Here is a 20876-nt window from a genome sequence, read left to right on the forward strand (position 1 = left end):
ACCACATTGTGAGCTGCAAATACAGTAGACTAGATTTTGTGATGTGCTGCTTCACCTGGAAGCTGTGTTTGGGCCCTTGGATGCTGGGGAAGGAGGAGGTAAATAGGCAGGTGTTACACTTTCAGCAGTTGCAGGGGAAAGTGCCATGGGGCTGTGAGGGTGTATTGAGAGTGAAAGAAGAGTGGACCAGGGTGTCCTGAAGGGAACGGTCTCTGTGGAATGTGGACAAGGGAGGGGTGGGGAATCTATGTCTGGTGGTGGCATCTCACCGGAGTTGGCGGAAATGCGGCTGATGATCTGCTGGTTATGGATCCTGGTGGGATGGTAGGTAAGAACAAGGGGAACCTTATCGCTGTTGTGGGAGGGAAGAAGCAGGGTGAGGACGGAAGTGCGGGAGATGGGTCGGACCAGTTGAGGGCCCTGTCAACAGTTTTCCTAGCTATCATCAGTTCTGAGGAGGGTCACTGGACCCGAAATGTTAACTGTGATTTCTCTTCACAGATGCAGCCAGACCTGAGCTTTTCCAGTAATCTCTATTTTTGTTTCTCCTATTTTATGCTCCATTCCCTTTGAAATAAAGGCCAACATTCCATTTTCCTTCCCTAATTAGTACCTGATGAACTTAGTATACTAGCTATTTGAGATTTATGCAGAAGAACTCCTATATTCCTCTGTACGATAACTTTCTACTGTCGTTCTTCATTTAAATAATATTCAAATCTTCTATACTTTCTGCCAAAATGCATAGCATCACATTTTCCCACATTATATTCAATCTGCTAAATTCTTACCAACTCACTCAATCTGTCAATAGCCCTCTGTAGATTCTGTGCATCATAGAACCAAAGAAATAATACAGCACAGAAGGGGTCCATTCAGCCCATCTTGTCGACGTTGACCCAAAGACACTCAGATGCCCTTTCTAATCCCATCTTCCAGACACAGTCCATAGCCCTATAGTCGACAGCACTTAAGGTGCAGGTACAAGTACTTTTAAATAAAAGAGTTTAGAGTCTCTGCCTCCACCAACTCAGGCAGCAAATTCCAGACATCCACCACTTCCTACGTAAAACAAGTTTTCCTCATATCCCCTTCTAATCTGTCTGCCACTTAGTTTAAAAACCAGGGGTCATAGATTCAAGCTATCTGCCAAGGGAAACAGATTCCCCTGTCTACTCTTATCTCTACTTTTTTTTAAACCACAAATAGATGGCACCACAGGATGGCAACTTTGTACATTTTTCGCCATACTCCTGTATTCCTATATTTGAGTACGTGACAATAAAATCTGATTCTAATTCTATGTCACCCCTCAGACTTCTCAGTTCTGAGGAAAACAACCCCAGCCTCTCCAATCTCTCTTCATAGCTACAAATCTCCAATCCTGGTAACATTCTAGTCAATCTTCTCTGCACTCTCTCCACAGCAATTTCATCTTTCCTGTAATGTAACTTTAGGCACCTGTGCACTTGCATGCCAAGATCTTTCACTTCATCCAACCTGCTCAGAATGTTCCCATTTATTGGGTATTCCCTTTTACTGTTTGACCTCCCTAAAAACATTACCTCACACTTATTGGACTCCATCTGCCACTTTCCTGTCCACTCCACCAACCTATCTCTGCCATTTTGGAGCTTATATCTATCCTCTACACTATCCACTACATGGCCAATTTTTGTGTTGTCTGCAAATTTCCCAATTGTACTGGCCATCGACCATCACCCACCCCCCACCCTGTCCCCACATTCAAGTCCAAATCATTAATCATCCTCACCACTTGCTTTCTCACCTATTTTTGTGTCATCCATAAACCTACCTACAATATATTCATTTTCCTCAACCAAGTCATTAATATAAATTGTAAATAATTGTGGCTCCAGCACAAATCCTAGTGGCACTCCACTAGTTACGGGTTACCATCCTGAAAATGTTCCCCTTATCCCAACTCTCTGTCTTCCATTAGCTAATCTTCTATCCATGTTAATGTATCATCTCCAACACAATGGGCTCTTGTCTTATTAAGTAGCCGAATGTGGTACCTTATCAAATGCCTTCTAAAAAATCCAAACATATTACATCCACTGCTGTTGCTTTATCAATCCTGCTTGTCACTTCCTCAAAGAATTCTAATTAATTTGTCAGGCATGATCTCCCCTTCCTGGGGCCATGGTGAGTCTGCTTGATTACATTAAATGCTCTGCTATTACATCCTTTATAGCATACCTGAACATTTTCCCAAAAAAGATTTTGAGCTAAGTGGCCAGAAGTTACCTAATTTTTGTCTTCTTTCCTTTCTAAATAAAAGTTTTAAAACTGACAGTTTTCCAACTTTTCCAGAATTTAAAGATTCCTCAAAGATTACTGTCAGTGTATCCACTACCTCTTAATATCCTAGGATGCATCCCACTAGGTCCGGGGGACATGTTGGTCTTTAGTTCTATTAGTTTCCCTCAAACCTTTTCTCTATTTTGTTTATTCTGCTGCTCCTTTTCCCTCTTGAAACCAATGCAGGTTTGACCACAAAATTTGAATCTTTTTCTCCCATAATCCTTCAACACCTACTCCTCCAAGCAATATTAAATATACAGCACTTTCTCAGCAGCTGTTTCAACTGAACCATAAAATAGTTCACATGAAAGTATACATAATCAATGGGGCCACAATATATCCCCTCCTCACTCATCTCCCCTAACTTCCAAAAATTACTCTGACCTTTCTGGAGTACATTCTGGGGAGGCTAAAGGGTAAAATGTAAACAACTAGGATAACCCCGAGGTCCACTGTTGCAAAGCAAGAATCTCAAACATCATAATCTTGGTACTAATTGTTGATTATTCTCATCATACAAAACAGTGCAGAATTAAAAAAAAACTTCTGAAAGCATGCAACTCCACATATGAGGACACCTTATCAAATATTATATATGTCTACACTAGTTCATTACTAGCAAACACTGGCACCTAGCAAAATTAATTAAGTATGTGCTATTAATTAAGCTTTCATTACCATTAATCTCTTATTCAGTTCAATGGTAATTTATCACAAAACACTCTTGGAAGTGCTTTGGAATGCTTTCCTAAGCTAAAGATGAACGCACGTTGGTAAAATGTACGCTTGCAGGAAAGAATACTAGGAAATAGATAAAATAAAAAAGTACAGAGCAGCACTGAGAAAATAGAATAAAAGGTAATTAAAAGAGCCAGAAAATACTGCATGGAGAAACAAATATAAAACTTGTAACAATATTGGAAATTGCTTTGCTGCATCCAGCTGAATCATCATGCACCTGGGAGTTGTGCAACAAAGACAAAGAAAAGGATCATAGTGGTTCCTTATCTCTAAACACTTCCCTGTTGTATTTCTACACTAAAAGGAACCAAAAAACACCAATTAAATTTATAGCAAGTGAGAAAACAGAGCAATTGAAGACAAAAGTAAATGGGGTTTACACAACATCTTCAAATACAGGCATCTATCATCAAGAATGTTATGGCAGGTACTTTGAAAATATCAATGCAATCAGGCAGAGTCAATAATTTCTAAAATAAAAATCATATTTGACTAATTTGTGAAAGTTCTTTGAGGAACTTTGAGGAAGCAATGTGGAAAAAAACGTCAATGTGGTGCATTTAAATTTCTGGAAGGCAGTTGACAAGATGTGTAGGAACTTTTAGTGCTAGCGGCCACAAGATGGTACGGTTTAAACTTGTTATTAACAAGGAAAAAGAAGGCCTGCAAAAGACAGCTTGGATTTGGATTTTTGGGGTGGGGGTGGGGTTGAGGGAAGAAGTACGCAGCAGATTTTATTAAAATAAAGCAGAATCTGACCAAAGTTGCTTGGGAAAATCTCTTTGCAGTTCAGTCTACAGCAGAACAGTGCGGAGCATTCACAAAGGAGCTGGGGACAGTACAGGAGAAATGTAACAGCAATAAGTTCAGAAATCCCTGGATGTCTGGGACAATTCAGGAATGAAAAAGAAAGAAGAGAAAGGCTTTTAACAAGTGCAAAGAAAACAATTCAGCTGCGGCCCTAGAGGAATATAGGAAATGCACGAGGGAAATTAGAAAGCAATTAGAAGAGCAAAAACGGGGCACAAGAAAGGACTTGCAAACAGGATTAGGCACAATCCTAAAATATTTTATAAATTCATTAGAGGGATGAGGTTAACCAGGGAAAGACAGGCCCAAGGGGGCAACCTGTGTGTGAAGCTGCAGGATATTGGAAGGGTGTTAAATGAATACTCCTCTTCCATCTTCACTCTGGAAAAGGAGAACATAGATATGGAATTCAGGCCCAAAAGGACTGAATCGAGGCTGCTGTGGGAAGCAAGGCAGGAAATTGCAGGGGGTCTGACATAAATTTTTAATTCCTCTGGCCATGGGGCAAGTACCAGAGGACTGGAGGACGGCTAATGTAGTCCCATTTTTCAAGAAAGGTGGTAGAGATGAACCAGGAAATTACAGATCAGTGAGTCTCATGCCAGTGGTAGGCAAACTATTGGAGAAAATTCTGAAGGACAGAATTACTATCCACTTGGAAAGGCATAGATTAATTAGGGAAAGTCAGCACGGCTTTATCAGCGGGAGGACATGGCTAACAAACTTGTCAGAAATGTTCGAAAATGTGATCAAATTTGTGGAAGTTTTTATATAAATTTTAGCAAACCTTTTGACAATGTCCCTCATGGAAGGCTGATTGAGAAGGTTAAAACACATGGAATTCAGGGAAATCTGAAGAGATGGATCAGAAACCGGCTTCGTAATAGGACACAAAGCACAGTAGTAGAAGGCTGTTAGAATGACTGGAGGCCGAGGTCGAGCGGTGTACCACAAGGATCAGTACTGGGACCCTTATTGCTTGTTATTTGTACATAATATATTTCATTTATATACATAAATGAAAATGTGGGAGGAATGTTTAAGCAAGTCTGCAGATGACACCAAGATTGGTAGGGTGGTTAATAGTGAAGAAGATGTGGAATGAACTTCCTGAGGAAGTGGTGGATGCGTGTACAAGTATACCATTTAAAAGTCTTTTGGATGGATACATGAATAGGAAAGGTTTGAAGGGATATGGGCCAAGAGCAGGCAGGTAGGACTAGTTTAGTTTGGGATTACGTTTGGCATTGACTAGTTGGACCGAAGGATCTGTTTCTGTGCCGTATGACTCTATAAGGTGGTTGTAGGTTGCAGGAACATAGAGATGGATTGCTTAGATAGACAAAGCAGTAGCAGATGGCATTTAGAGTTAGGTTTTATTGTCGCATGTACTCAAGTACAGAAGTACAGAAGTATAGTGAAAAGTGCACAATGTCACCACACATAGCTTCATCTTAGGTACAAAGTACCTAGTTACAAATTTTAGGTACTAAAATAGACTGAATACAAAAACAGAAATAAAGAAAAAAGCTAAAAGTTCTACATTATAGGTCTTCATAGTATAAATTAGGAAAACAAAGTAATAAATTTAAAAGATAGATATTACAGTCGTTCTATAGCCTGCTGTCGCTCCACACTGGGAGCTTTCCACACATGGTCTTACTCTCCCTGACGCTGAGTTGACCCCAACCGGGCTTGCAAGCTGCTGACTGCCATCTGCGATAGGCTGACCGCACCAGATCCCAGTCTGCCAACTACCAGAAGCCCCACTCCAGGCCCCCAGCCTGTTGACCATTCCACTCCAGGCCCCAATCCACTGATAGCTAGCCGCCTCTGCTTCAGGCCTCCAGCCTACTGGCCACTCAGCTCGTCTCCGGGCCCCCAGGCTGCTGACTGCCCCGCTCTGGGCCCCAGACCACTGACCGCCAGCAGCTTGCTGGTCGCTCAGCTCCAATCCAGACACACTGACTGCTCTCCACTCCAGGCCTGCTGACTGCCCGCTCCTTTCCAGGATGCTGACAACTGGCCATCTCACTCCGCTCCAGGCCCACTGACCGCTGGCCGTCTTACTCCACTCCAGGATGGATGACTGCCCGCTTCACTCTGGGCCTGCTGACCACTGACCATCCTGCTCTGCTCCAGGCCGGCTGACTATCCCACTTCAGGCTCTCAGCTGCTGCAATGGCCCGAGGCCATCACTGCTGCTCCCTCCACAAGGTAAGTCAAAAAAAACTAAGAAATTTAAAAAAAAGAGAGAAGATCGAGTAAAAGCAGCAAAAAGAGAAGTGGATGGAAAGCATGAGCCCCAGGCTGAGCCCAGACACTGCCTATTCTGCCGCCGCTATCTTAACCCTGATGTGTGCGAAGTGATGCACGTTGGAAAAAGAAACAAGATGAGTGAGTATTTAATGAATGGCAGGACACTGGGTAGCTCAGAGGAACAGAAGAATCTTGGGTAGTTATTCACAAATCCCTGAAGTCAGCAAAGCACGTGAATGGGACTCTTGCTTTCATCAGTCGTGGCATAGAGTATAAGAGTAAGGAGGGTAACGTTGGAGTTGTACAGAGTTAGTTGGTTTACCCACAGCTGGAGTATTGTGTGCAGTTCTGCTCACCTCACTACAAGACGGATGTGATAGCACCAGAAGGGGTACAGTGGAAGTTCACCAGGATATTGCCTGGGATGGATAAATTGAGCTACAGGAGAGACTAGACAGGCTTGGATTGTTTTCTTTAGAGCAGATAAGGCTGAGCGGCACATGATTAAGATGTATTAGATTATGAGGTATGGACAGGGTGAATAAAGAGCAGCTGTTCCCCTTCGTTTAATCATGACAGGGCATAGTTTTAGGGTACAGGGCAGGAGATTCAGAGGGAATTTGAGAAAAAACTTTTTCACTCAGCAGGTGGTGAGAATCTAAAATGCACTTCCTGGGAAGGTAGTGGACGCCAGATACAATACAACCTTTATAAAATATTTGGATTAGCACTTGAAATATCATACCATTCAAGGATAAGGGACAAGTACAAGAAATTGGGATTAGTGCACCTTTAGTGGTTGTTATGTCGATGCAGACTCAATGGACTGAAGGGCCTTTTCTGCGCTGTATGACTGTACTTTCTCAAAAGGAAGTTTTTGCAAACTACAATAGTAAAGTATCTTCCCAACAAGCCGTCTGATGAAAATGGACTTGAATTTGCAAAGCTAGTACTCCTTTTCAAGGGAAACTGGTGAGGCACCCAGGAAATGTAGCATATTAGCATTTCTTTTAAAAAAGAGAAAACCGTATTTACAAAACAAAAAACTTTTTATGTTTTGTCTTTTACTTTGAATTTTTAAATTTGGTATAATTTTCTGATATTTCAGTGCAATCACTATTATCCAGTTTAGCTGATTTGGAAATAGGCAGGAATCCTGTATTTAGCGTTCTTAATCAATCGTCTAGAGAAAGGTTTATGGCAGCTCATTTCAAAAATCAAAAGGAGTTAACAATGAGCAAAATCTGTAGTAATCTTGGACAATGTTCTTCTCTCTAACCCAAAGTCACTATGAACATTACAGTTGCCTGAAATCAGCAAACATTACAAGAAACCAGGATTAAATTTGGAGTTTTTGTGTAACTTACAACTACTTTAATAAGGAAACCAAACAAGAAGTATTTTTAAGCTATCCACTGCTTCAGTTACTTCTATATCTTAGAATGAAACATCTTTACATCAATTACTTAAAAACAGCAGCACAGACAATATTCCAAAAACCCACATCATTTCACTTAGGTAAACTCATACCTTGTATGGAGATGACTCAATCCTCTCACCAAACAAGACTTGTCCAAGGTTTTCCGAGGGACGCTTTTCCTCTTCCAATTGACAGAAATCAAATCTGTAGGAGGATGAAACACTTTCAGGACCTCGTCTCCTGTAATTTTACCACCTTGACATATCTTCAGTTATGATGCAAAGTCTTTAAAATATTTGGGCATATAGACTCATCTAGAAAATATACTGCATTATGTCAAAAAAATGAAGTATCCAAAAGATTTAAATTAATTTACTTACGCAGCATACTCATAAGGCAAGACAGATTCCACCGAGTCTAACCTGTTCACAAATAGTTCAATAGAACTCTAGAAGGGAGATAAAGTAAGAGAAATTAGCAATCTTAAAAATAATCAAAGGCAAGATAATTGTTGGCGTACTTTTGACAATAAAGAATAAGATTAACAGGTATTACAAAAATCGTTGGGTCTAACAAAGCAAGATATAGCAGAATTTTAAACAGTTGAAGCATAATGTAGAGCTGTGGCATTTTGTTTTAAATATACAATATTCACGAGTTCAACAACTCTGATCATTCTAGCTCCTCCATGATTTGTATTGCACTTTTCCTGCCCAATGAACTAGCCTTATCCAAGATTCCTGCAGTGTGAATAGAACAAAACACCTCTTGACCACTCATATATTGCAATAAGTCTCTAGCTTACAATGTCACATATTGCTGACTGTCACTTGATAATGTCATAACTCATTGGAGATAATACACTTTAAATCAAACCCAACTATTTCCGAGTCATCACAAATGCAGAAGTTGATTCAACAAATGAATTGCCTAATTTTAACTACTTCATGTTAAGGGACATGCACACCAGGTTTTTTTCCATTAACAAGAAAATAACTATGTATTGTAATCAAACAGTCTTTAACCAACAGCAAAGGTAGACCACACAAATTGCTAATCGTTAGCTGTATAACATAAGCAAAAACAGTAAAAAGTCAGGATTTAAATATAGAAAATAGGAGTAGGCCATTTGGCCTTTCAAACCTGCTCCACTATTGGCTATGACCAAGGCTGTTGATCCAACTCAACAGTCTATTCCTGCTTTTCACCCTCATCCTTTGATCCCTTCAGCCCCAAGGGCTATGTCCATCCTTTTCTTCAAATTGAATAGTGTTTTGGCCTTGACTGCTTTCTGGGATAGTAAATTCCACAGGCGCACTACTCATTTCAGTCCGAAATGGTTTATCCCATATCCTCAGACTGTGACTCCCGGTTCTGGGCTCTGCCGCTATCAGGAACATCATTCCTGTATCTACCTCTTCTAGCTCTGTTAGAATTGTATTGGTTTCTATGTAAATCACCCCTCATTCTTCTGAACTCCAGCAAGTATAATCCTAACCAATTCAATCTCTCCTCATTTAGCAGTTCTGTTATCCCAGGAATCAGTCTGGTAAACCTTCGCTGTTCTCCCTCTACAGTAACAACATCCTTTCTCAGATGAGACCAAAACAGCATACTCCAGGACCTGCGCTCTGTTCGCGACAAATGACAACACCTTCCAGTCGTGAACAATTTCAACTCCGCCTCCCACTCCCACTCCCTGTCCATCCTGGGCCTCCTCCAGTGTCACAATGACGCTACCAGGAAACTGGAGAAGCAGCATCTCTTATTCTGCCTTGGGAGCCTACAACCCAAAAGTCTCAATGTGGACTTTACCAGCTTCAAAATCTCCCCACCTCCGGCCTCATCCCATCACCAACCCTCCCTCTCATCCCCGCCTCCTTGACCTGACACCTGTCCATCTTCCCTCCCACCTAACTGACCAATGCCCACCACTGCCTACCTGCATTCACCTATCACCATCCCACCTACCTTCCCCCTCTATTTATTTCGGAGCTCCCTACTCCCTCCCCCATTTCTGAAGAAAGGTCCCGACCCAAAAGGTCAACTTTCCTACTCCCCTGATGCTGTCTGGCCTGCTGTGCTCCTCCAGCTCCACACTGTGTTATCTCTGATTCCAGCATCAGCAGTTCTTACCATCTCTGAGCTGACATCTCTACACTCCTTCCTCAACTGTTACAATAAGATAACATTATAAAAAAAATGCTTCATGTGCTCCAATAACTTGTTTTAAAAACTGCAAACAATTTTTTGCACAATTTCGTTGGCTTAAAATAATGTCTTTTCCCATTTTAGTCCACAGTCCAAAAAGAAAAATGGTCTTTTCACCAAATATACCTTTATTTATGCAAAGTTCAAATCACCAGAGATTCAAAGCACGCCTTAGATTAGCAAAGGACTATTTGTGATATCCTGTATTACTCGTAACTTGCTTACAACCTATCACATCCCTGTTTAAGGAATAGGATTTGGGTGAGGTGCAAAAGTAAACTCAAGCATGGAACTAATGCTCAATGGTGAAATATGCCTAGTGCATCCTTTGAGTCTATTAAAAAATTAAGGATTATGATCAGTGCCATATCAAAGGGTTATTCTGTAAAATAAGAGCCCCTTGTATCAGAGGCAACATATTAGTTTGGACAGAGACTGACTGACTGATCAGAATCCAAGAATGAGCATAAAGAAGTATAATGTGAGAAAATATAAACTAGTCTACTTTGGCAGGAAGAATAAAAATGCAGTGTATTATTTAAATGGAGATAAATTCTAAACTTAGTATTACAGAGGGATCTGGGTGTCCAGATATGTGAATCCAAAGAAATTAATATGCAGGTACAGAAAGAGATGATGAAGGCAAATGGAATGTTGCTCTCATTGTAAAGGAAATAGAATGGAAAAGTAAGGATCTGTTACTACAATTCCATAGAATGTCAGTGGGGCCACCACTTAGGAACAATGAAGTTTTTAGGCTCCTTATTTAAGGATGTAAATGTCTTGAAAAGGTGTTCAGCGAAGGTTCATTTGGATGAGAGAATATTCTGTAAGTACAAATTGGACAAACTGGGCCTGAACTCATTTGGTACTTAGGAAGAGGAGAGGTAATTCTATTGAAACACATTCGGTTCTGAAAGGATTTGGCAGGGTAAAAGCTGTTTCCCTCGTGTTAGAGACTAAATGTACAAAATACAATTTAAAATAAGGGTTTTCCTAAGTAAGACAGTGATGAGGAATCTTTTCTCTCAGAGGGGTGTAAGTCTTTGGTGCTGTCTTTCCCAAACAGCAGTGGAAGTGAGGTCACTGAATATTTTTAACGTAGAGTTGGATGGATTCATGACAAATAGGAGAGTTAAAGTTTAATAGGGGTAAATGAGTGTGGAGTTGACGCCACAATCAGCTCAGCCAAGAGCTTATGAAATGGTGAAACTGGACAGAGGTTGAATTCGTATGCATATTCAATTATCACAAACATTGCTGTTAATTGATTGCAAGATCAAATTTTCTACATTTCAGGGTCAAAGACAAAATAAAAATGATAGATGAGAATATAAATAAATTGACAAATTAAGTACTCGAAAGACTATGCCAAGACAGAATCCTGAACACTTTTATCAAGCTCTTGTCGAAAATAATTTGCCACTGTACTTGAAACATGTTTGCAGTTAAGCTTCCCTCCCATTCTCACCACTGAAGAAAATGCTACAAAGACAACGCCCATAATCAGAGTGGTTACACTAGCAGGGTCACACTCAATTAAGGCTCACACATATACAGACTTAGTTAATATTACCCCATGTCTCCCCAGCTGAAAGTGGCAAAATAGTGAAGTGAATCATGCAAATTAATCCTGTAGCAACTGTCTATATGATTTAGTTCAATTAAATTTAATTTAGACATCTACCAAAACCAGAGTAGAACCTACTGATAGTGCTAACACCAGCTAATATCTGCACCCAATGAATCTCCAAACAAATCAACTGAACTAACAAGAGAAATCAAGGGAAAGAGCTCAAATCTCCTGCTTCATGATGTATGTGGTGGAATGCCAGTGGCAGTTTTAGTAAGCAGCAAACAATGCCCCTTTTCTCTACACTTTTTAAAACTAGTCATTCTTATCAAAATGTTCAGTTTAATCAAATCAATCTATGAAGTCCCCCAGAGCCTACGACTGGAACTGACAGCCTTAGCAGTCCCTCATTGGTACTTCCTGACTTGAATGAGAGTTAGAGCCCCAATTTGTGACCCTTCCAGCATATTCCAGAGTAATAATCCTTCACTATCAACATCCTGGGGATTACCATGGACCAGAAACTCAACTGGACTCAACTTATAAATACAGTAGCAACAAGTAGGTCAGAGGCTAGAGATAGTACGGTGAGTAACTCACCTCCTAATTCCCCAAAACCTGTCCACCTTCTATTTACAAGGCATAAGTCAGGAGTGTGATGGAATACTCTCCATTTGCCTGGATAGTGCAGCTCCAACAATACTCGAGAAGCCCAACATCATCTAGGACAAAATAGACCCCCATTCGATTTGCACCTCATCCACAAACATCCACTTCCTCCACCAACGACGTTCAGTAGTGGCAGTGCGTATCATCTACAAGACGTACTGCAGAAATTCACCACAAAAATCCTTAAATAGCGAATAGCATCGTCCAAACCCTAGACCAATTTCATCTAGGACATGACCAGCAGATACATGGGAATACAACCACCTGTAAGTTCCTCTCCAAGCCACTCAGCATCCTGATTTGGAAAATATATTTCTGTTCCTTCAGTGTTTCTGGGTCAAAATTCCGAAACTCCTCCCTTACAGCATTGTGGGTCTACCTACAGCCGTTTAAGAAGGCAGCTCATCATCAACTTGAGAGGTGCATAACATTGAACTTTTAAAAGAGACAACAAGGCGTAGATCTGGATGAACACAGCAGGCCAAGCAGCATCATAGGAGCAGGAAGGCTGACGTTTCGGGCCTAGACACTTCTTCAGGAGAAGGGTCTAGGCCCAAAATGTCAGCCTTCCTGCTCCTATGATGCTGCTTGGCCTGCTGTGATCATCCAGCTCTGCACCTTGTTGACTTTGAAGCAAACTCACTGATGCATGTCAGAAAATTCTGTAAACTCATTCTCAGACTGTACTGGTGTGATTATAAACTTTTAACTTTTCTGTAAAAAAATCTTGTTAAAGCCAAGACAACACATAATAGTTTTAATATACTACTGTTTCAATTTATCCAAAAAAAGTAGCGAAGCAAAACTGCAGTTACCAAAGAGAAAGAGCATACAATTTTGAGGACCTTTCAGAGGGAGAACTCAACAGGTAGGAGATACCATAGGATGAAGTGGGATGTTGGCTTTACATCCCACCTAGTACAACTCTCCACTGATTTCAATGGAGTATACATTTGAAGTGCGTGTGAAACCAACACTGCACCCAAGAACTGTGCAAAGGAAGATAAAGATTAAGATAAAGAAAATTGAATGAGTAAACTAGCAAGAAGTATAAAAAATTTGACTGCAAAAGCTTTTATAGGTATGTAAAAAGGAAAAGTGAGCAAAAATAAACATGGGTTCTGCAATAATTGTACAGAGGTCAGTGTCCCATCACCAAGGCACTTTTTATTTACACATGCACAGTACATGGACACTGACCAGCCAATCGAGAGTGAGGAGACTCTGAGACTCTTGTTTTTATCTGTCAACCGGGACTCTGATTGGCCCAGGTTAACAACCCCAATCAAGGATCTCATATTCAACGAGATCCACCTGGCCCTCATTTCAATTGCTACATCCCTCCCCACCAAATCCAGGAATGTAGGTCTGTTCTTTCACTGACCTATTTTCATCCAAGATCCAGTTCCTCCGATTCTGACTCGGACATGGGTGCCGTGTACCGGACCGTCACCTGTTTCTTGTGCCCGGAGCATCTTGGGAGAAATTCCTCCTCTTCTTCAGGCTGTAATGGTATTGAGGCTGTGACATCGGCTGCATTCATCTCCAACTGTGAGGTTTCTTTGATGCTAAATGGAAGGGGAGAACCCACGGTTTAGTGACAGCCTTTCTGGCTGGTGTGAGGAGCCAGGTATGTTTTGCTCCTGCCCAGTTTGCGACGTAGGAACTTTCACGTGATCCATGTTTGTTCAGGACTGTCTCCCTTGCTTAGAGCAGGCATGCAGCCAACATTGGTGTTCCTACTGTCATTTCAACCACCCCCTTCACACCATCACACTGCCAGGTCCAGGTCTAATCAGGTTTACCTTAGTGTGGACTCTTCTCCCCTTCAGCAATTCTGCTGGAGCTATCCCTGTGTGAAGGCTAGTCCTATAAATCAAACAGGAAGTGGGATAGTTTGGTATCGAGCGAAGCTGTAGATTGTTTCTTTAAGCCTACCTCAACGTTTAGACCACTCTTTCTGCCAAACGATTGGTTGATGGATGGTATGGAGCCACCTGAACATGCTGAATACCATTCGACTTTAGAAAATACTTGAAATCCTTGCTGGTAAATGACGTCCCATTGTCCACATCCAATACTTCCAGGAAGCAGTATATTGCAAACAATGCTCGCAGCTTTTCAATCGTCATCCCTGAATTTGTTAAATGAACTCTATGCATGTTCAACTACTTTGTATGGAAATCCACAATTATGAAGAACTTTGAGCCCATAAAAGGACCGGCATAGTCAATGTGTAACTAAGTCCAGGGTCTACCCAGCCATTCCTAAAGGTGTGGAGGGGGGGGTTCCGGCAGTAATTTGCGTCCTTCTTGTCACTCTGGGCACTGCCCCATGAACTCAGCTTTGTCAGCATCCAATCCTGGCCACCAATCATGGAAATGCCAACATTTCCATTTTGGAAACCCCTGGGTGACCCTGGAGGAGTTCAGCCAGTATCTGGCAGCAACCTTTACTCAGGACAATCACTCTTGCTCCCCAAAGTAATATGTCATCTTCTATGGTGATCTGGTCTCGAGGATCCAGAAAGGTCTCAATTCTGGTTATGATGGCCCTTTTCTTTCCCCCATCAACACCAGCTGTTTTAGTTTTGCTGGGATGGGATCCTGTGTCACTGTCAGATATTGTCAGTGGTGGCCAGAATTGTGTCCAGAAAGTTTAAAACCAGAACAGACTTTTCCAGGGGAGGCACCACTGTTGTTGTATTTGCTGTGGGAGGCGGCTCAAGGCATCTGCATTTGCCGCTCAGCCCCCTAGATGGTGTTCCAACTTGTAATGATATGCACTGAGAATAAGTGCCCACTACTGAATTCAAGCAGAAGTTATGGGTGGCACAGACTTGTTTTCTTTAAGTAGTCCTAGCAGGGGTTTGTGGTCTGTTATATTACAAATTTACATCCATAAAAAGGGTATTAATGGAACTTTCTCACATCAACAATGACCGCCAAACCTTCCTTCTCTATCTGGATGTATTTGCGTTCAGCATCAACCAAAGTCTGGGAAATGTATGCCATCAGGTGTTCCTCTCTGTTGGGCCACCATTACTGTTTGGGGAGGCAGTGAATCTCAGCACCACATCTCACTTGGCATTGTAGTGGGTCAACACTTTAGATAGTAATAGCTGCTTTGTCACTTCCCTAAAGGTTACTGCTTGGCTACGTGACCATTTCCAAGGCTTACCCTTTCTCAATAGCAGGTGTAAGGGTGCCAAGATGGAGGCCAGGTTACATATGAATTTTCCATTATAATTCACCAACACAAGGAAAGACCTGAGCTCTGGTCCAGACGTTGGAGCCAGGGCACCCTTGATCACCCTCACTTTATCTTCCAATGGGTGTAACCCGGTTGTGGCCAGACTGGGCGTCACTGAGCAGGTTATTGCTGAGCAGGTGCTGCTTGATAGCACTGTTGATGACACCTTCCATCACTTTACTGATGAACGTGAGTAGACTGATGGGGCAGTAATTGGCCGGGTTGGATTTGTTGCTTGCTGCTTATGCTGTTTATGTAAAGGACATACCTGGGCAATTTTCCACGTTGTTGTAACTATACTGGAACACAATGGCTGGGGGAGTGGCAAGCTCTGCAGCACAAACTTCAGTACTATTGCTGGAATATTTTCAGAGCCTGTCTCCAACCATTTCTTGATATCATGTGGAGTGAATTGAATTAGCTGAACACTGGTACTTGTAATGGTGGGGACTGCTGGAGGTGGTCAAGATGGATCATCCACACAGCTCTTCTAGCCAAAGACTGCTGCAAACGTTACAGCCTTATCTTTTGCATTGATGTGCTGGGCTCTCCCATCATTAAGGATGAGGATATTTGTGGAGCCTCCTCTTCCAGTGAGTTGTTTAATTGTCCACCACCATTCAGGACTGGATGTGACAGGGCTACAGAGCTTACATCCGATCCGTTGGTTGTAGGATCACTTAACTCTATCACTTGCTGCTTATGCTGCTTGGTGGCTTCACGAGGTTGACACCTCATCTAGGAAGGTGATGGTGATGTCTGGGGCATTGTAAGGTATGGTTCTGGGTGTATGACTATGTCAGGCTGTTGCTTGACTAGTCTGTAAGTCAGCGCTCCCAATTTTGACACTAGCTTCTAAATGTTCATAAGCAGGACTTTGCAGGGTCGACAGGGCGGTTTCTGCCATTGTCTTTTCCGGTGCCTACGTTGATGCCAGGTGATCTGTCCAGTTTCATTTCTTTCAGAATTTGTAGCAATTAGTATAACTGAATGGCTTGCTAGGCCATTTCAGAGGGTAAGTGAGGTCAATCACAGTGCTATTCATCTGGAGTCTCATGTAGGCCAGACCAGGTGAGGATGGCAGATTTCCTTCCCTGAAGGACATTAGTAAACCAGATGGGCTTTTCTGTCAATCAACAATGATTTCATGATCATTGGTAGATTTTTCTTTTGAATTCAAATTCCACCATCTGCCTTGGCAGGATTCGAATCTGGGTGCCCCAAACATTAGCTGAGTTTCTAGATTAACAGTCTAACAATAATAGCCTTGGGCCATCATCTTTCAATTAATAGATAAAAACATCAAGCAAAGACAGGACAGTGCAGGAAAACAGTGTTGAAATGGAAGATCAGCAACGATCTCACTGGTGAAGTGAATTCAAATGGCTGTTTGGCCACTCCCATTCTTATTTCTTTTGTTCTTGCATTAATTGCAACAGTTTGATCCCTGAAAACTTAGGTAAACTTTTACACAAGGTCTATGAAACATTCTGTACTTTAAGCCAAATATCCATAATAAATTTCTGTCAAAGACTGACTTTTACACAAATATTCACCTTACAGGTACATATGCAATTTTGAAATGCCTTTGGTAAACTTTGAATTACACACCTCAGCTGCTCATAGATAATGTTGCAGAACAGGTACTTCAGGTCATATCCTCCCTTTTTTCATCCTGAGCTTATTCCTTCTGCTTGCAATATTTAATGAAGCCTAATTCACATCCAAAGAAATAGAAGTATAGCGCATTTTTACAATCTCTGGATATGTCAAGCCCAACAAAGTATTTTTGAAATACTTATAAATGTTAAGAAGTCAGGGTTGCAGCAGATAATTTGTACACAGAAAGATCCCACAAACACAACATTTTATAAAATGATCAATGCTTTTTGAAGAATATTGGTCAAGAGGTGAACATTGCTAATGATAATTGGGAGAATGCCATGGTTCCTCTTTGATTTATGTGGCATGGGGTGATTATAACTACGAGAGGGTTGAGGGGCTCTTAACTTAATATCTATTCCAGAAGACTATACTACTTCCATTACAATTCCCTCAGTTTTGGGGGCACATCAGCCAGAATTTGGTTCTCAGGTCTCTAGAGTGTCGAAAAATATCTGAGTGAAAAGGCCAGTGCGACCCACTGATCAATGGCTACTCTGAGCACAAAGAACCTTGGAAAACCAATTTGGTTAAAACCAAAAACCATCACAGAACAAACTATTGAAATTGAACATTATACACATTCAAACACTCACACCTTTATAGCATAACAAAACGTATGAAGCCACTACATGGAGACACTAACAAACAGAATACAACAGAGTTAAATACAGTGATATAAAAGCTTGCCAAAACAGACAAATTTTATGGAGCACCTTACATGAAGTCATTGAGATGGAGAGATGGTGAGATTTAGTCAGGGAATTACAGATATTACAGTTCTGGTATCTGAAGGCACAGCAGCCAAGAGGGAAGCACTTGAAACCGGGGATTATAAGAAGCCAGAAGTGGAGGAGTGTAAATAATTCAGAGGTTTTATTTTAATTCACAGCATTCTGCCATCACTAGTATTTAGTACCCTTACCTAATTGCCTCAGATGGGGCAGTAGTCAGCTGCTGTCTTTAACCACCTGTCCATGGGATGTACAGTTCTGTTCGGGAAGGATTTTCGGGACTTTTACCCAATGGACACTGAACGAAAACAATGCGGTTTCAAGACAGATGTAGGATTTGGACGGAAACTTGAAGGTGGTAGTGTTCCTACGTATCTCCAGCAGTTATCTTCCTATGGAGTAGCAGTCACAGGTTTGGAAGGGCTAAGAGGCTGTGGTGAGTTATTGTAGTGTATGTCTTAAATGGAACACACTGCTGCCTCTGTGTGTTGGTGTTGAAGTGAGTGACCGTTGAAGGTAACGGATGGGGTGCCAATCAAGCAGGATACTTTGTCCTGGTTGGTGTTGAGATTCTTAAATATTGGAAACTGCACTCATTCAGAAGAGTGGAGTGCATTCCATCACATTCCTGGGGTCTGGGACTGAAGGAGATTACAGTGCTAGGGAGGAGGATGAGATCAAGAAGGAATTCTGTAAAAACCAGGTAGCCAATGTATGACAAGAAGGACTGGGGCGATGGACGAATGGGACTGTATGCAAGTTTCAGCAGAATTTTGAATGATCCCAAACTTAAAGAGGCTGGCAGACCAGCCAAGAATGAATTGGACCAGCTCGGGTTCTGGAAGGGCTGTTGACATTTACCCTCCGAGCTTGTGGTGAGCTGGCGATAAAAAGTCTTCTATGTGTGGCAATGGAAGTAATTCGGGCCATCTGCTTGTACTGGCCCTCTGACAGCTGTCGAATTAGCCTCCTTCTCTCACAGAACAGAAATTGCCGGAGAAACTCAGCAGGTCTGGCAGCATCTGTGGAGAGAAAGCAGAGTTAACGTTTCGGGTCCGATGACCCTTCCTCAGAACTGACTGTAGCTGGGAAAGTTTAAAAGTTGTCTTCTGGAAAGTTTGTTCTCTCGGGCAGCGTTTGAGAGCCGAAGTTTAATCCAGGGGGTTTACGGCTGGCGGGACTGAAATCTTGACACCGCGAACTCCGAGAGGTTTTTAACTTTCCCTTCCTTCTCATCCCCCACCCCCCGAGAAGGCTGTTGCTAAGAGGGTTGGCGGTTGGTGACGGTAAGGAAGTAGACTCGCCGCAGGTTACCTTGCAATCACCGATCTCCAGCTCGCAGAAGTTGACAGGGGCCAAGCCCGGAAGGTAAAATCCCTTAGAGATGCCTAGGGCGGCCGCCAGCAGCGACAGCACCGCAATCGATGAATGAAACTTGAAAACATCCAGCGCCATAACCCTCACCTTCACCTTCGCCGGTGTTCACTGTCGGCCGCCGGCCCTCCCTGGCTGCGTGCGCATCAAAGCCTTTTTTCTCTCACACACACATCCCCACCAACACGTCACAATACCCGACACGTCACCTGCGCAGCTCACATTGCTCTCTGGGATACTGGATGAGTCCTCCAGCTACAGTCCTGGAGCTGGGGGCGGGGCGCAGCGGTGTCATGTCTTTGTTATGTCGGAGACGAGATCTCGTTGTCTTTTTCAGTTTCTCCGACTTACGCCCGTGATGAAGAAACGACATCGGAGAGAAACTTTCACGATGAACCTTGCAGCAGTGAGAATTCGCCAAGATTTGTAACCGACAGCAGAAGGGAGCAGTTTGTGATCTGAAATTGTTGTGAGCTCCACCTTCTTTACGAGAGTTTAGAATTCCCCAGGTCAGAACGTGGAACTGGAATGTTGGTTTGCTCTGGGCATTCCTCAAACAAAAGCTGCACATTTCTGAGATAGCAGGAACTGCAGATGCTGGAGAATCTGAGATAACGAGGTGTAGAGCTGGATGAACACTGCGGGCCAAGCAGCATCAGAGGAGCAGGAAGGCTGACGTTTCTGAAGAAGGGTCTAGGCCCGAAACGTCAGCCTTCCTGCTCCTCTGATGCTGCTTGGCCTGCTGTGTTCATCCAGCTCTACACCTTGTTATCTCAGCTGCACATTTCTGACAGTTTTTTTTTTAGTTCGTTCGTGGTTTTTGGGTAATGCTGGTAAAGCCATATATATTGCTCTTCTCTAATTGCCCCGGAAAAAGTGGTGATGAGCTGCCTTGTTGAACGGCTGCAGTTCATGTTATGTTGAAACACACCATTGCGCAATTAGGAGGGGATCACTATTGCTGAGTCAATACCGTAGAATTGTGATTTGGTTCCATGACAGTATCGGTAAGAATGACCACTCCACAGTCCTTGTGGAGACAAAGTCCCACATTCACATTGGGAATAACCTGCATTGTGTGGAACTATCACTGTTCTGAATGGGACAGACCACGAATAGATCTAGCAACTCAAGACTGGACATCCATGAGGTGCTGTGGGCCATCAACAGCAGAATAGTACTCCCGCACAATCTTCCCACTATCATACAGTCAAATTTGGGGCTGTTCACTTAATGTTCAGTACCATTTGCGACTCCTCTGACACTGAAGCAATCTATGTACAAATGCAACAAGACCTGAACAATATCCAGGCTTGGGCTGATAAATTGTTGCAAGTAACATTTTCACCAAGCAATGACCATCTCCAATAAGAGACAATTTAATCACTGTTCCTTGACATTCAATGGTGTTACTAGTACTGAATCCCCCATTATCAATATCCTTTGAGTTACTATTTACCACAACCTTAACTGGACTCACCACATAAACACAGTGTCTAGAAGAGCAAATTAGAAGTTAGGAATGCTGTAGCGTGTAACTCACGTCCTGACTTCCCAAAGCCTGCCCACCATCAATAAGGCACAAGTCAGGAACATGATGGAATACTCCCCACTTGTGTGGACGGCTGCAGTTCCAACCACACTCGGGAAGCTTGACATCATCCAGGACAATGCAGCCCTCTTGATTGGCACCACGTCCACAAACATGAACTCCCTCCATCACTGACGCTCAGTAGCAGCAGTGTGTATTATCTACAAGATGCACTGCAGAAATTCGCCAAAAATCCTTAAGCTGCTTCTATCCAGCAGGACAAGGGCAGCAGATACGTGTGGACACCATGAC

At 42.4% G+C, this 20876-nt stretch overlaps 1 protein-coding gene across 2 annotated transcripts in view; it reads right to left on the bottom strand.

The window, feature by feature from the left end:
* The window catches only part of LOC109922217 (transmembrane 9 superfamily member 2-like), a 42378-nt gene extending 23031 nt beyond the window's left edge, over positions 1-19347 (bottom strand). Inside the window, exons 1-3 of one of the 2 annotated variants that reach the window (XM_020522236.2) lie at positions 18974-19346; positions 7939-8006; positions 7669-7762 (exon numbers count right to left, since the gene is read on the bottom strand). In XM_020522236.2, coding sequence (XP_020377825.2) covers positions 7669-7762; positions 7939-8006; positions 18974-19114 — 303 coding nt within the window. In that variant the 5' untranslated portion in view covers positions 19115-19346. Of the gene's footprint in view, positions 1-7668; positions 7763-7938; positions 8007-18973 lie in introns of both variants that reach the window. The other variant, XM_048598491.1, reaches the window with a different exon arrangement.
* Between the last annotated feature and the right edge of the window lie 1529 nt (positions 19348-20876).

The sequence above is a fragment of the Rhincodon typus genome, chromosome 6 (genome assembly GCF_021869965.1).
Source record: "Rhincodon typus isolate 14 chromosome 6, sRhiTyp1.1, whole genome shotgun sequence".
In the NCBI taxonomy this organism is placed as follows: domain Eukaryota; kingdom Metazoa; phylum Chordata; class Chondrichthyes; order Orectolobiformes; family Rhincodontidae; genus Rhincodon; species Rhincodon typus.